The sequence below is a fragment of the Hemitrygon akajei genome, chromosome 1, assembly GCF_048418815.1.
Source record: "Hemitrygon akajei chromosome 1, sHemAka1.3, whole genome shotgun sequence".
NCBI classification, from domain to species: domain Eukaryota; kingdom Metazoa; phylum Chordata; class Chondrichthyes; order Myliobatiformes; family Dasyatidae; genus Hemitrygon; species Hemitrygon akajei.
In genome coordinates, this window is record NC_133124.1 from 26,026,800 (window position 1) to 26,042,717 (window position 15,918).

The 15,918-nt window shown below is 34.5% G+C and overlaps 2 protein-coding genes across 3 annotated transcripts in view; one reads left to right on the top strand and one right to left on the bottom strand.

Moving 5' to 3' along the window:
* LOC140724980 (uncharacterized) overlaps positions 1–928 on the top strand; it is a 71,747-nt gene extending 70,819 nt beyond the window's left edge. For both annotated transcript variants that reach the window (XM_073039865.1, XM_073039874.1), the window contains exon 11: positions 459–928. In XM_073039865.1, the coding sequence (XP_072895966.1) occupies positions 459–668 (210 nt within the window). In that variant the 3' untranslated portion in view covers positions 669–928. The remainder of the gene's footprint in view (positions 1–458) is intronic.
* The window catches only part of zbtb10 (zinc finger and BTB domain containing 10), a 99,916-nt gene continuing 84,797 nt past the window's right edge, over positions 800–15,918 (bottom strand). The window contains exon 5 of the mRNA XM_073039852.1: positions 800–15,271. Within this exon, the coding sequence (XP_072895953.1) occupies positions 14,921–15,271 (351 nt within the window). The 3' untranslated portion in view covers positions 800–14,920. The remainder of the gene's footprint in view (positions 15,272–15,918) is intronic.

Consider the following 15,918-nt stretch of genomic DNA (forward strand, 5'->3'; position numbering starts at 1 on the left):
GATGCTATCCATATGATTTAAAAACTGTAAATGTTTTCCAGAACTAAGTATCATATTGAGCATTTAAAATTATACTCCATTAATTTAGCTAATCCTCAAGAGGATGAAGAGTTGAATTTTCTTTCACTGAGTAACAGATGATTTGAAAAATTACTTTAGCATCTGTAAGTAGTGGTAATTATGGTGGTTACTTGTTCTTAAACAAGTGAACAATTTTGATTACTATTAGATTGTAAAAAATTATCAAATGACAGTGCAATTAGACTAACAGATGATAGTTTAGTATAAGAGTAGTTTGCAGCTGTACATACTGTATATGGGGTGTGAAGAGTATTATTTTTATAAACATTAAATTGTATTCCTTACTAGATGTAAATATTCATACCTAATTATAATGTTCCTATAGCATTTATTCCCTGGTATATCTTATTTGTTGTCTCCTTGCATTGCCGATGTAGATCTCTGAAAAAGATGCTGAACTTCTTCGAATGAAGGGATACATCCACACACTAACTCAGGACCTGGGTGTCCTGAAATCACAACTCAAGATGGAAAGTTCTCTTCGGTCAAAAAGTTGCAAGGAAATTTCTAGCATTGTTGACACCATGCAACAAGTCGCAAATACTATAAACGGAAAGAATGATAAGATCACTTCAATTCTTCCCTAATTTTTCAAAATGATGCATGTTATTTTAAGGCTCGTGTATTTACTCCAAAATGTTCAGGTTTTTAAATTGGCATGGGGCATAAAAGTTTTCAACCTTGAATTAAAATTAAAAGAAAATAAAACCAGACAGGATAATATGATAATTTTTAATGTTTTAAATATTACATGTATGGCTATTCTCTTTTCGCTGACATAATTTTTGGTATTTGTTTACAAAGCCCTAGATTGCAAAAATAAAAGCAAGTACAAATATCATTCTAAGTTCAGAATTTTATCACTTTTGTTAATTTGCACCTCATGACAGCTCTATCTCAAATATTTTTCTATTTTCTCCTCCATAATATCAATTCTATTCTTCACTGCTTGAGTTTATCTGGCATTTGAGCATTTTACATCTACAAACTCAACTAAACAATATAGGAGGGTAGCTTTTGGCTAGTCACTCATCCACACATCTTAGTACTCATTAAAACGGGATTGAAAATTTATGACCAAAAGCCTTTGCTATCCTAACACTTACTTGACAGTTTATGCAATCACATTGTATATCTTCAGCACTGATTACTGTTATTTAATACCTTGTGTCTTGTTTATCAGATATGATAGGCTTTCTAGGTCTAATAGAAAAATTGAAAATTTGGGGGTTAAGAACTGCTACTCCCTTCCACCTATTTAAAATTAGCCAGTCTGTTACCTTAGGGAACATTTGCAATGCCTTCCAGGATGGATACTGCTTCAAAAATTGATTTAATATACCTACCATATTTTGTTTCCTGTTATTATCTCTAGATGTTCCAACCCCCGCTTTTACATACAAGATTTCCCACCAAAGCATTTTTTTCTTTTATCATCAGCTTTTTAGACTTTCACTGCTGAATCCAAAAAACTTTCGTGTTGTGGCCTACTACCAGCCCATGAAACTTGTATTTTCAACTTTTCAATTTAATATTATCCTTGACCTCCTTTGTTTACTACAGATTGTGCCTCTTACTCACAGACTTTTTTTAAAAATTGGAATAAATTCCTGTGAAGTGTTACAGACTAGCTAGTTGAATATCATCAACTGACTTGTCTCTTAAGCTTATTTTCCAATTCCACTTCAACTTCACCTTCACCTTCAGGTCATTATACCTGCTCTTATTAAATTGAGTTTAGTTTTGATTTTGTGATGTTCATCAACTGCATAAAACATCAAAAAAGAATCAGAACATTGTGCCTTACTAACCCGCTTCCTCTGACAAAATGTCCATATTTCTCCATTCTCTGCATATTTGTGTGCCTATTTAAGGCCTCTTAAGCACCTGTCATATTTGCCTTCTCTACCAACCCCATGGCAACGCACTTCCAGACACCCACCACTTGTAAAAGAAAACCTTGCACTGCACTTCTCTTTTGAATCCCTTTCAGCTTAAATGTATGACCTCCAGTATTTGATATTTCAATCATGGTAAGAATATGCCAACCGCCTGCCTATGCCTCTCATAATTTTATACACTTGTAACAAGTCTCCACCACAACCTCTGCTACTTCTGAGGAAAAAATCCCAAGTTTGTCCAACATTTGTATAGCACACGCCTTCTAATCCAGGCAGCATCCTTCCTATAGTGGGACAAGCAGAACTGGATGTAATATTGTAGATGTGATCTAACCAGATGTTTTAAAGCTGCAACATAACTTACTGGCTCAACAAATAAAGGCAAGTATGAATATGTCTTCTCTATCACTATCAACTTGTACAAACACTTTCAGAGAGCTACGGACTTGGACCCCAAGATCCCTCTATACATCAACACTGTTAGTGCCCTGCCTTTAGATTTGATCTTGCAAAGTGCAACATCTGATAATTGGTCAGATCGTACTCCATCTTCTATTTCTCCACCCTTTGTTCCAGCCAGTTCTTTTGGAACATTGTATAGCCTAGTCCTGGTCACCCTGCAACATCTCTATAATAGCAACTTATGAATTTGATCTAAAAGCTGTACTGTCAAGACACATTTTATTGCAAATGCTATCTGTATTCAAATAAAGACTGCTAATTTAAGTCTGGGCTTGCTCTGTTCAGCACATTTCAGTTTACATTTTCTGCGCATTTAAAACCTAGTTAAAAAGTTGTTACTCTATACCCTCCCAAAGTTTCTACATTTCAACATCCATCTCTTAGAAACATAGAAAACCTAGTTTCTTATTTACAAAACTGAGATAACACGACTTCAACTGCATATTAAGGTCACTATTCTATCTAATAAAAAAAAGACACAAAGTCTTAAAAACAGTAATATTTGGAATTCTCTGCCACAGGAAGCAGTGGAGGCCAAGTTGCTACACATTTTCAATATGAGTATTTCTTAATGCTTTAAAGGATCTGTGGATCAGCAAATACAAAGGGCAGAACGGATTACTACTGTTGATGATGTTTCTAATAAATGTGAATAATCTAAGAGCTGGTAAGTTAGTAGACATATACCTCGCAGTAAAGCAGCCAGCAAATTCAAAGACCCCACCCAGCCCAGACATTCTCAATTCTCTCCATTCCCCTCAGGCAGATGATACAAATATTTGAAAGCACATACCACTAGGCTTGCATCCCATTATCAGACTCCTGAATAGACCTCTTGTACTATAAAATGGATGTCTGGTCTCACAATCTACTTTACACTATAATTTACAGTTGCAAGTAAAAGTTTGTGAACCCTTTGCGATTTCCTGCTTTTCTGCATTACTCATAAAATGTGGTCTGATCTTCAGTCACAATAGACAAACTCAATCTGCCTAATCTAATAACATACAAACTATTGTACTTTTCATGTCTTTATTGAACACATTGTTTAATCATTCGCAGTCCACTGTGGAAAAAGTACAGTATGTGTACTTAATAACTAGTAGAACCCCCCCTTAGCACCAATAACCAGCACCAATAACCTCCACCAAATGGTGAGGAGGAATTTTAGATTGTTCCTTCATACAGACTGTTTCAGTTCATCAATATAGTTCAAGGTTACCTTGCATAAATTGCCCTCTTCAGGTCATGTCACTGCATCTCAATTAGGTTAAGGTCCAGCCTCTGACTTGGCCATTCCCATTCAAAAATGTTCTTTTTAAACTATTAATGTTGATTTACTCTTGTGTTTTGGATCATTGTCTTGTTGCATCATCCAACTTCTATTAAGCTTCAGTTGATGGACTGGTACCCTGACTTTCTCCTGTAAAATGTCTTAATACAATTTTGAATTCATTGTTCCCTCTATGATTGCAGGCCCTGGGGCAGTAAAGCAGCCCCAAACCATGACTCTAATTCCATCGTGCTTCACAGTTAGAATGAGGTTTTGGTGTTGATGTGCAGTGCCCCCCGCCCCCTTCCCCCAAATATAGTAGTGTGCATTTCTGCCAAAAAGTTAAACTTTTGTCTCATCTGTCCATAAAACATTGTGGAACATCAAAGTGGCCTTTTGCAAACTTGAGATGTGCAGCAATTTTTTTTGGGAGAGTAGTGGTTTTCTCCCTGGTGTTCTTCAATTAACTATTCTTGTTCAGTGTTGTTCTTATAGTAGACACAAGAACAGATTTTAGCGAGTTCTAGAGATTTATGCAGGTCTTTTCACTGTTACCATTGGGTTCTTTTTCACCACCTGCTTTTGCACTGTGCTGTTGGTGTGGTCTTTGCAGGATACCCACTCCTAGGGAGAGTAGCAAGAACATGGAATACCACCATTTTAGACAGTTTCCCTTACTATGATCTGATGAACAATCAGGTCTTTAGAAATGCTTTTGTAGCCTTCATCCATCTTCCATCAATTCTTCCAAGGACCTCTGAAAGTTGTTTTGAGACATGGTGCACATACAGACCTTTCTTGAGAAGAGCAGATTCTGTCAGTAACCTTTGTGCGTCTTTTTTTTAAATATAGGACAGGGTACCTCTACAACCCATACCATCAATCTCATCTCGTTGATTGGAACAACTGACTCCAAATTGTTTTTGTTTTTAAAGAAGACATTACCCCAGAGGTTCACATCCTTCTTTTGAACCTAGACTGAAACTGTTTAAATGGTGTACTCAAAATTGATGAGAAGTACATTTGTTTGTATGTTATTAGATTAGGCAGATTGTGTTTGTCTATTATTGTGACTTAGATGAAGATCAGACCACATTTTATGAATAGTTAATGCAGAAAACCAGGTAATTGCCAAGGGTTCACGAACTTTTTCTTGCAATTGTACCTGCACTGCACTTTCTTTGGTAGCTTTTACATTTTATTCTGCACTTACCGGTTTTACCTTATTGTAGTTCAGTGTACTGTGTAATGATTTGATCTATATGAACAGCATGCAAGACAATCTTTCCACTGCATCTCAGTACATATGACAGTAATGAACCATTAGAACGATTTTTTTTTAATTAAATAAAGGCTAAGAAGCAATTTGAAATTTCTTAAAATGTTGGTGAGTTTTAAAGCATATGTGGTGACACTGACAGGGCAATTTTGCCAATCCTTGCTAGAACTAGATTTATGTTTTGTGTAAAATGCATATGATATTATGCATATGATATTAATGAATGAAAGTACTTTCATCTGGGAAGAAAATTTGAGATGATCAATTTACAGCTTTAAACCTTTAACATGAAAATGAGGAAAGGATTTTTAACTTCTCTCTCCACTCAATTTTCCAACATGGCATATTTTGCACAAAGGCATAAAAGTAGCTAGCAGGATGCACTTTTTAAAAAGTCAATACTTAAAAGTAGATGTAGATACAAAACTATAGAACATGGCACTAGAATAAGATTTTTATTGTTCTATTAGTGTCAGAACTAGTAACCCTGTGCTAATAGTCTTTTTATATGCTGTAGATCTGTATGGTTGCTTTTTCAATTCCAGTTTTCTTTATGTGAAAGAAGCCATTTCCTTTTCCATTGACTTACACAAGGTAACTATTATATATTTATCTTGAATTATCTGGTTTACAATTAATATTCACTCCCGCTCCTACATCTGTCACTGTGAATGTGACTTCACAGTGCTTTCAAATAAAAATATCCCATTTTGTCTTCTGTCCATCTGTTCCACAGCAGGAACAATGCAGGCACTGCAAATGATTTTTTAGTCTGAACAAGTTCTTCATGCCTGGGGTAAAGTCAACTATATGAACAAAAAGTACGCTGGTTTTCTGAAATAACATTACAATTCAAATTTGTAATTGCATTATTGCAAACTGAAATTCTTCCAGGAACCAACACAATAGAACATTTTAAAATGTGATTGTTTATTTCTCCCTTGCATTTTTTAAGAAAACTTCAACTCTAATGTAATAACCTGTGTATTTATTAACACAGCTAAAGAACCTTGTTACAAAAAGGTAATTTTATTGTCCGTTTCAAAACTTGCAAGTAGCCTGAGTATAAATAACCAAAAACTCCATACTAATGGCCTGAAATTGGGCTCAACTCCTGGAAATTTGTCCTGTTTATGGGTAGGGCCAGATCCAGAACAATATTTTCAAATTGACATGGTAAAACCAACTCAATATAGACAATTCTCCATTACATTAACTTAACAGCTCAATGTTTCACTACCAACATTACCATCCAACACCACCTCAACCTGTCTTTTTACCATTGACTAGAATGAGCATTTGAAATTTTGGATAGAGATTCTTTATCAAAATGCTTTTCTTGTCTAGTCGGGAAATGGTATCCAAAATAAGAATGCTGGCGTATTTTGCCTTTCTGAAAATCAGATTGACTATACACATTTTATACATCCATTATCGAGTCATATTTTAATGTGATTTCAGTACTGACCTTACGATTCATTGTTCTACACATACTCCCATTCTTCTGAATACTTCCACCCACTGCCCCACTCATTCATACCTTTAAATTGCACTTGTTATCCTTCAACACAAATATATGGCTTCAACTGCTCCTTGCTCATAATGTACACTTGCAGGTATCAAGCATAAATTCTATTAGTATGAAATAAACGAAACAAAGCAGAAAGTAAACAACTGCATATTGCAGAACATGAACAACTTCCATTTATATAGCACCTTTAAAACAGCAAATTAATCCCAAGGCACTTGGTGGAACTTATCAAGCTAAAAACCGATGATGGTAGTAAGGCACACAAGAACAATGTGGTAGATGATCAAAAACACACTCAAGTGGGAGTATGTCTTTAAGGAGCATTTTAAAAAGATGGAAGTTGGTCAAGACTTGAAAATATTTAAGTAGGGACTTCTGAAATTTAAGGCCATGGCAGCTGAAAGTACAGGGACCATAGTTGAGTATGAAGGAGGAAATATTTTTTCTAAAATTCACTTTAACATACCCAACCCTTCTTACTAATATTGCTAAAATTTAAGCTTAAAGATCAACTCTGTTCCCAGAACATGATTTAATACATTCTCAGAATCAGCCACTTCAATACATGAGACACACTAATTGTCTGCATTGACAGTGGAAATCACAAATTCAACACAGCTCTGATTAAAATCACGTTCTTATTCAATGGTGAAACATGAAAGTGTGATTAAAGATCCAAAATATCAAAACAAATCATTCAACATTTGTGTTGAGTTTAGTACAAGTATAGCACCGGCTTAGACAAGCAAAAATAGTCACCAATAATAGTTAAGTCTTTACAAAAAGAATTTACAGTTTACTGCATACAATCTACAAACTGATCATTTATCAAATTTACATATTAAATCACATCAAATCTAAAAGAAAATTAGTAATAAGAAAAAAATGAATGTGCAACACAGAACCATTTTTCATTATTTAAAGTGAATTTTTTTTCTCATATCCATAATTCATGTATTTGTAGTTACCCTGAGGCCTTTGGAGAAACATGAGAAGGTTTGGAGAAAAGGAATTAACTTATTTACTCAAAATAATCTTTTTAAAGAAAGTCCAGGCTTTAGTACAACTTATTTAATACACAGAACACTCCTGGGCCTTAACTTAAATTTTAACATTCCACTTCAAAAGTTAAAGGAGGTTTCAAACTAAATGTTTAGTCTTATCTGAGTTCAGCCATTAATTACTCAGACATATTCTTCCATCTGGCTGTATAAGGCTATGTACTTCTGGCTACAAGGAAGTATATCTTCTGGTTATGTGTTTAGATTTGTATGAAGAAAATCAGATTAAGAAAAATGTTTTTACACACACTGTAACATCATAACTTTCAAGTGTCACAGTGGAATTCACAGAAAGTGAATCACTAATACTATACTAACTGTTAGGCAGCATTTGTTCATAAATTAATTCCACAAACAACATTGAGATGACCAATTTTTAAAAATGTTATTGGGTGCAGAAGGAATGATCACAGAAGCTGATAGAACCCCTCGTATTTATTTGACTAGTATCATAGAATACTTAACATGATTTTAAGTGGACAGTTTCTCCATTTCCCAGTTTCCCCCAACCTTTATCTGTTTTTTACAACACCACTTTGGTCTACTTCCTGAGGTTTAACTTATTCTTAACAAAATCAAGAGAAAATGACTTTGGTTTAATCACGAGCAAAATGCAAAGTTAAGATGCTGAAGTTGCATTAGTCTGTAACTGAAATAATATAGTGCAAGAACAATATTCAGCAGACCTCAGTGTATTGAATATTGATTTAGAGCTTGGAGTTTCTTTAACAAGTTCCAAAATTAGAAACACACAACTTATTAATTAACATTTTCCAAAGGAAAAATATTTCCATAATTTCTACATACAAGCAAAGAGAAACAAAGAATCTGCCTTGGTAACGTGTCGCATACATAATAACAATTTTTTTCTTCTGTTCAGTGCTTCAAAACTACAGTTAGGTACAAAAAGCAACTAAGAATGTGTACATGGTGCCACATATTTTGACACTCACAAGAAAAAGAAATGTTATACTGTTGATCTGGGTTTTGAAAATTAACATGCATAGTTCTCAGTCAGTGTTTACAGAAAAACAATCCTTAGGTACTACAGCAGTACAGCAAGATTAAAACCTCCAATAGGCAATTATGTAGATGTTAATGCATACAATTGTTTTGAACTCAGGCAATGGATTTTATTTTCTATTGATCTCTATACTGAATTGAAAAATTCATCTTCTGGGTTACTGCTACCACTACCAGTGTGTAATGAAACCTATAGTGTTTGTTGTGAAGGTAGCGATACAATGCTAATTTTAGGTATCTGAAGTACAGTTGGGCTTTCCATTAAAATTACCATTGTTCCTTCTTCCTGGCTCAACGCACACACATTTGAATGATTTTATCCCTTAACCATGCCAGAAAATGAGGATACAGTTAAATTAGAGCTTCCATTTAACAGTGGATGTTTTTGCTTCAAACCAACAAATTACACATTCACTATTGGGCTTTTGATCCCAAATTCATTTGTAAATCACTTTTGCAAAGAAAATCCTCTGCCCTTAACTATAAAGTAACTTCAAAACAAAACACAAATGTTTGAGGACCATTAATCTCTCAAGAATGAATGTTTTTCTTAACTGAGCTGCAATCACTCTAATAGGAAAATATATAGTTGCTACAGTGTATATATATTATTTGTATAAAGTATTTAAAAAAAATTAATTTGAACTTGTGTTATGCTGCATCAGTTGAAGGTGATGCATATCCAGAAGCTCCTCCTACCTTACAGAAATGGCTCCCAAGTCAATTCTTAAGTGACTTAATATCATTTATTATAACTTAATATCAACATATTGGTGCCCTTACACAATTTCCCCCCTCCTCTTTTGGTACAAAAAAATTCCATTATTGCAGAACAGCACGTTTGGTCTACACACTGAGTGAAATCAAGAAATAATCCCATTATCAAAATTCTGCTAAACAAATCAACCGACCTGTCATTTGAAAGTCATAACTCCTAAATCTGAGGTACATTCCACAGCCAATCATGATATTCATAATTAAATTCAGAGGTTTACGACAAGAGCAGTTGACTTTCTAAAATTTGGATTTTGTCAAAATTGCATGTGAAGATTCAATTACCTTATTTTTCTAGTCCTGAATTCCTCCCTATCTTCTCCTTCCTCATATAAATAAATCAGCTGCTTTATGCTGCCACTATTAACTACAGATATTTATTACACACAGCAGTCTATACAGTGGAAATAAATCCATTATACTATATAAATAACTGATAGGAAACAAGAATGGGAACAAAAATGTACTATGTTTAAAGGTCTGCAAAAATTACTTTCCAAAAGCACAGCTTATTAATTTTGTCTCATGGATAATTAACATAACCTGCAATGTTACAAATTGTCAGACTTGCTGATCACATATACAATAATAAACTTTGTTTATGGATTAGACACACAACTACCTTAAACAATAGAATGCTATGTTTCATAATAATCAGTGGCGGGCAAATCCTCACCGGGCACAATTCCTGGCTCCCTGATATTTCTAAACCTTGTTTAGCCCCATATCCTTGAAGTGTGTCAAATACAAAATTGAAAAGGTTTAATCTAAATCAGTTGGTTTGCTGTACCCAATTTCAACTATAAATACCTGTTGACATCAAATGGAAAATTACAGCCAAAGACACAATCCTTGATATAAATAATATCTAATTGCTTGATCTAAGTCATAATTAAGTATTTCATTCATGTGGAAAATTTGAAAACAATTCTTTTGCCCTTTAAATAATAAAATTGCTTTAATAAACTGAAATGATAAAACTATAAGTATCTACAAAAAAAGACTTGGAATTGTACAATTTGCTTTTCAGAATAATTATCTCACAATCTCTTGAATAACCATAATACGTACTGTATTTTGTCAGAATTCTTTGGTAATTATGGTTACTGAGATCTAAGCTGAGGAAGTTGGATCATGGTCCATCTTTTGGAGCAGAAAAATCTATCTTACTAACCATGGCCTGAATTACTGTGGCACTAGTCTTACGACCATAAAATAATTTGCTTTATAAAAGTTTTCATTTTTAGTACAGACCATTCCAATATGCACCAACACCTTCAAAACTGAGTAATTCTTTCCAGTAATGTATAATAATGTCTCATAGTGAAACTATTATGTTATTTCAACAGGGAGGAATCCAATAAAGGAAAAGTAGATTATAAAGACTAATAGTTCCCTTCTGTATCAACATTAGTGCATTAATAATCTCACAAAGTGATGCTTGCAACTCTAAAATATTTTGGCTGGGGTGAAGGGGCTTAATAGCACTGAAGCACACCAAACCATTACATTAACAAAGAACAAAGGAAGATAAATGGCTGAATGTCAGTTAGCAGATAGTAGATGGAAACCTTAACATTAAAAAGTCTAAGAAATAAATAAAAACAATTATTGTCAGACCATAAATAAAAACAGGGCTAAAATGATCCAAGAGACAGTACTACATTCTTGGTGGGGCGGGGATGGTTGGCTGTGCAGAATGAACATTAAAGGGCCTCAAACATTTAAAAGGCAATATCTATAGTTTTATCAGAGCCAAGGCAAAAGTTTACTCTAACATGCACAATTGTCAATGCAGTGACATCACTGTGTCCTGTTTCCAAACATGGTAAAGTGCATTAATACCAAAATGTGTAATAGTATAAATAGTAAAGATTGTATAAAGGATTAACTTCATACAACTCTAAATTATCTTGATCTTAACTTTCCATAAAACTGCCTCTAGCATTAAAAAAGGTAACACATTCTTCAAAATTCTAAAATATTAAAAAGATGTAAATATGGACTAAGGCTACCAAGCTACCTCTTATTTGGCTTGAAAATTTCTAGTCAGATAGATATGTTAAATCGTGATGACACCAGTGATAAAATCTAAATGGACTACTGAAACTGGCAAGGAAGCAGTAAAATATTGAGCTAAACCTCCTTAAGAGAGCCGTTAGAGACATAATGTAAAAGGTGTAATAAGACATTCTGCATTATTAATCAAAAGGTTCAGCAAGCCCATTTTCATGTCTGTATGCAGAACTTACAGAAGTTCATACATACACAAAATTACCTCAGTCCTGATGAAGGGTCTCGGCCCGAAACGTCGACTGCTTATTCCCATCCATAGATGCTGCCTAACCTACTGAGCTCCTTCGGCACATTGCTCTGGATTTCCATTCTCTGTAGTACCTCATGTCAAAAATTATCTCTATCCTTTTTAAAGTACAATACAATCCAATAGCCAAGTAAGGAAATATTGCATTTTATATGGTACTGCATTGTAGGTATACAAAGGGCCCATGGCTTAATTTTCGCCGAATTAGTTGATTCAGTACAACATCAGCCACTAATCACATTTCTAATCAATTCCAGAAAATCCAGTACAAGAAGTCCGTGAAAGTCTTTTTGAGTAGTGTCAGATTCACCTTTGATGTGTCTCTACATTTACTCAAGGTGCCTTGTTTCACACTACCTCAGGATGATCAGATTAGTGCAGTTAAGACCCAAAACTTTAAATAGCTGAAATGCTGAGAACACAGCTTTCCAGAGTACAAAAACAGAGTGAAGGAAATTTTACAGAACACAACCTCCTGCTGCCCTTGTACTGCTGCCACTAAACAGCAATCTTTCTATCACATAAGACAGTGATAATAAACCTGATTCTGACAATTACCTTTTAAACTACCAGTCCCTATTTCATTTTCTCCAGAGCTGCAGGCTACAATTAAATTGCTGCTACTTCATTTGGTGAAATATTTATCCATCCAATACAGTTGGAAATTTGAGATGAGAAAGGTGAAATAGAAATTGACACAGCCACGTGCTGAAAAACTCACCTGATCAAGATTTCACTTGCTTGATGTGCTCATTTACAAATACATTAAACGTCAACTAATAAAACACATCTTTAATGGTTTCTGTTCCTAATAGTTCACTTTTCACTAATAATTGAACTTGTATTTCAGTTTCAGTGTTCCAGAGCATTCTCAAAACAATGACTGCACATGATTTTTTGGTATAGAAAGCACAGGTTTCTGAAATCAATTCCTACTCCAAGATACAGAAGCACTGATCAAAAGTACCAAGAAGAAATCAAGAATAGTCTCAACTTAAAAAGTGGGGTAAAGGTTTACTGATTATAACTGTAGCTTAATAGTTTTGAATAGATAGCAAAAGTGTATGCCCTCAAATGAATCACTGTCATTAGATACGACATTACTCAAAAGCATAGTTGTAGCTTTGGCTAGTGTACTTCCATTGGGAAATAAAAAGCAACTTGGGTTTTATAAAGGACTTAAAGTTTCTAATTTCTACTATACCCACCCTCCAAAATGGCTGGATTATAGTAACACCCTCAAACTCTTTCAACTGCATATACATTCACCAGTTCCGATGGAAGTTCATCAACCTGAAACATTAACCCATTCTTTTCTCTAAGAATCGCCTGACCTGCTAGTATTTCATTAATTTTCTGTTTTTACTCATGCCTTTTGAAACAGCTATATTTTAACACTTCTTCAAATAATTTAGGTATAATTCGAGAAATTGTCAGTTATTTCACAATGATCTGGCTTAATATACTTGAAAAGTGGGTCATTTGCAAATTGCTCTGTTAGATTGAACAATCTTCCTCTTCACCATCCCAGCAATTCTTCCTTCCACAAAGGATCAGTTTTAAATAAAACAGCCAACTGAAGGGTGTTGGAAACAAAAGTATCAGCAGCCTTACTCAATGTGTAAAACAAAAGTCATACATAATAGCAGGTAAATTGATGGACCAAGTTGAAGTGTTTTCTTTGTAAAACCACTAACACATAGTGGCATTTCATAATGTAGTGCATAAAGAATTTCAGACTCAAGAATGCTAAGGATGAGCATGCAAACTGGGTATTATGTAGTTCATCATGTAGCACGCAGACTGTTTTGTGTACACCATACCCAAACATTACATCTTCTCCTGTAAAAGGGAGAAAATACTATTCACTGCTTTTAAGTTAATCCGAATTCAGTTATACTGGTGTCTAATTTATTCATTATGACACAGACTTTGTCTGTCTCAGAACAAGTAAATTACCAGCTTAAATGTACACATCAAATTGTTTCCTCTCAGTTCACAGAAATAAGACTATAAAGCATGGTCTTCATTAATGATGTGTATCATGAATTTCTTTTGCTTAAATGCCACAAACGGCACTTAGTGAAGGTGCCATATATACTGCAGGTTACTTCTCTGTGGAATGCAGTAAGATTGAATGTTGACTTTGCTTATTTTAAGTGACACACAAACACTTCAAAAATTTAAAGTTACTAGCACCTATATAATAATTGGCTTTCTTGCCTGCAAGGTTGAGCCTTGAAAATGCATAGAATAAACCAATACTCCAGACATCAAACTCCAGGTCCAATCCTTCAGAAATTTCAAACCCTGTTCATTCCACTATTACAGTTTCATCTGGGGATAGTCAGGCTCTAATTGCAATATTGTCTAAATTGCTTGCCTTTCATGGAAAGAAAAATACTGCTTCCAAGAAAGTTGAAAGGTGAACAAAGATCCTGAGTACAGGGAGTTGAGTTGAAAGGCTGAAAAAAAAAGCAACAAAATTTTCTTTGGATAAAATCTTGAATTTAAGATGACCCAAGATGACATTGTCAAGACTAAACCTGATCAACTATTTTAGCAAACACTGATGTGAAGGAATATAGAGGACGATTGAGGAATGAGAGGAATTAACAGTAGTTTGCAAATTCTGCTTCACCCAAAAAGTAATGTTAGTTGTGCATTAATTATCAGGAAATGCTAGTGACATTTAAAAAAACAGATGGTTTCAAGGAACAAGTGGATGTTTTCATTTGAAAGAAGCAAAAAAGGTAAACCCAGGGGTTCACCATTGAAGAAATGATGTTCGTTTGTGTCTGATGGCCTTCTCCTGTTACAAGATACTCTGTGGTCTTAACTTCTTTTGTATACCAGTCAGTGAGACGGTTTCTGCTTGATTCGACACTTTAGGTCGCACACCACTACAGTTTTGCTTAATACTTTCTTATTTAGTTAGATTTGTGGGAAAAGAACATGGTTATATCAGTTTCGGTTATAATAAGGAATTGCCCATCACTGACTCCAAGACTCTTCCATCATTACTGTGGTGAAACCACTAACTACAATCATTAAAATATCAATTATCCAACAGTTACAGCTATCAGAAAAATATGAAAAATTTAGTGTTTTGTTGCCAATCCATAATCATTGCAATTCAAATAAAATTCATAGTTTGCCAATACAGTGAAGAAACATAATTACACTTTTTAGTTTTACAGCATAAGGGCTTGCTAATCATTATCTAATATGACATATGTCTCACTAGCCCCAGCATCTTCCCACTGCTCTCTATCGATATCCCCTGCTCCTTCTTCATCTGGTACATCTTCACCAACCATTCTCTCATTTTCTTCTTGTTCCAGTCCACCTGGGTCATCCTGTTCTTCTTGCTGCTCTTTAAAAAATTCTGGATCAACCATCAGGTCAATACCATCATGGTCACCTTTTGTCTGTCTATCACCACCAGAACAATCCAAACACACGCCATATCTTCGAGATCCGTGCCTAATTCCAACACTGGCTGCTAGAGTGAAAAACTTTTTGCAAACCATACATTTGTATTTTTTATCTTTCTTGTGTACCTGTGGGAAAAAAATCAAGTTAGTCAATCAAATACAAACAGGCAATTCTTGTTGTCAACATATATTTTCTAATAAAATTAGTAAATGGGAAAATGAAAGATGGTACACCATAACTAATAAACAATTCTGCTTATTGCACAGACTATAACAGAGAAAATTACTAAATTAGATGCTTATATACTAATAATGCATCAGCTAAGAATTTTCCAAATATACAAGCTTTTATTCATTTCACCTTTTCCAGTCAAAGAACTTTCACCTGAGGTTATGAAAGCATAGATCCCTTAAGCACCAGAGATCAGAATCCTTCCCTTTCATTTTACACAAACGTAAAGTCTGTTTTGACTATCTCACCAACCTGTAAAGAAGTATGTTCAAGAATTTCAGTCAGCACGATGTAGAGTCGGCCAGAGGAATAGCTCAAAAGCTGGCTGCAAACTTCACAGATAGCAAAATACAATATATAATAACCAAAAAAGGCAGCTCAGATATATAATCAAGATAAAATGACACTAAACCAAGAGACAGAGAGGGGATAAACAAAACTTTAGTTACTGAGATAGGTTTTAAAGAGCATTTTAAGCAAAAAGAGGAAAGTGGAGATGTTTACAGAAAGGAAACTCAGATTGGCTAAATACATAGCTACT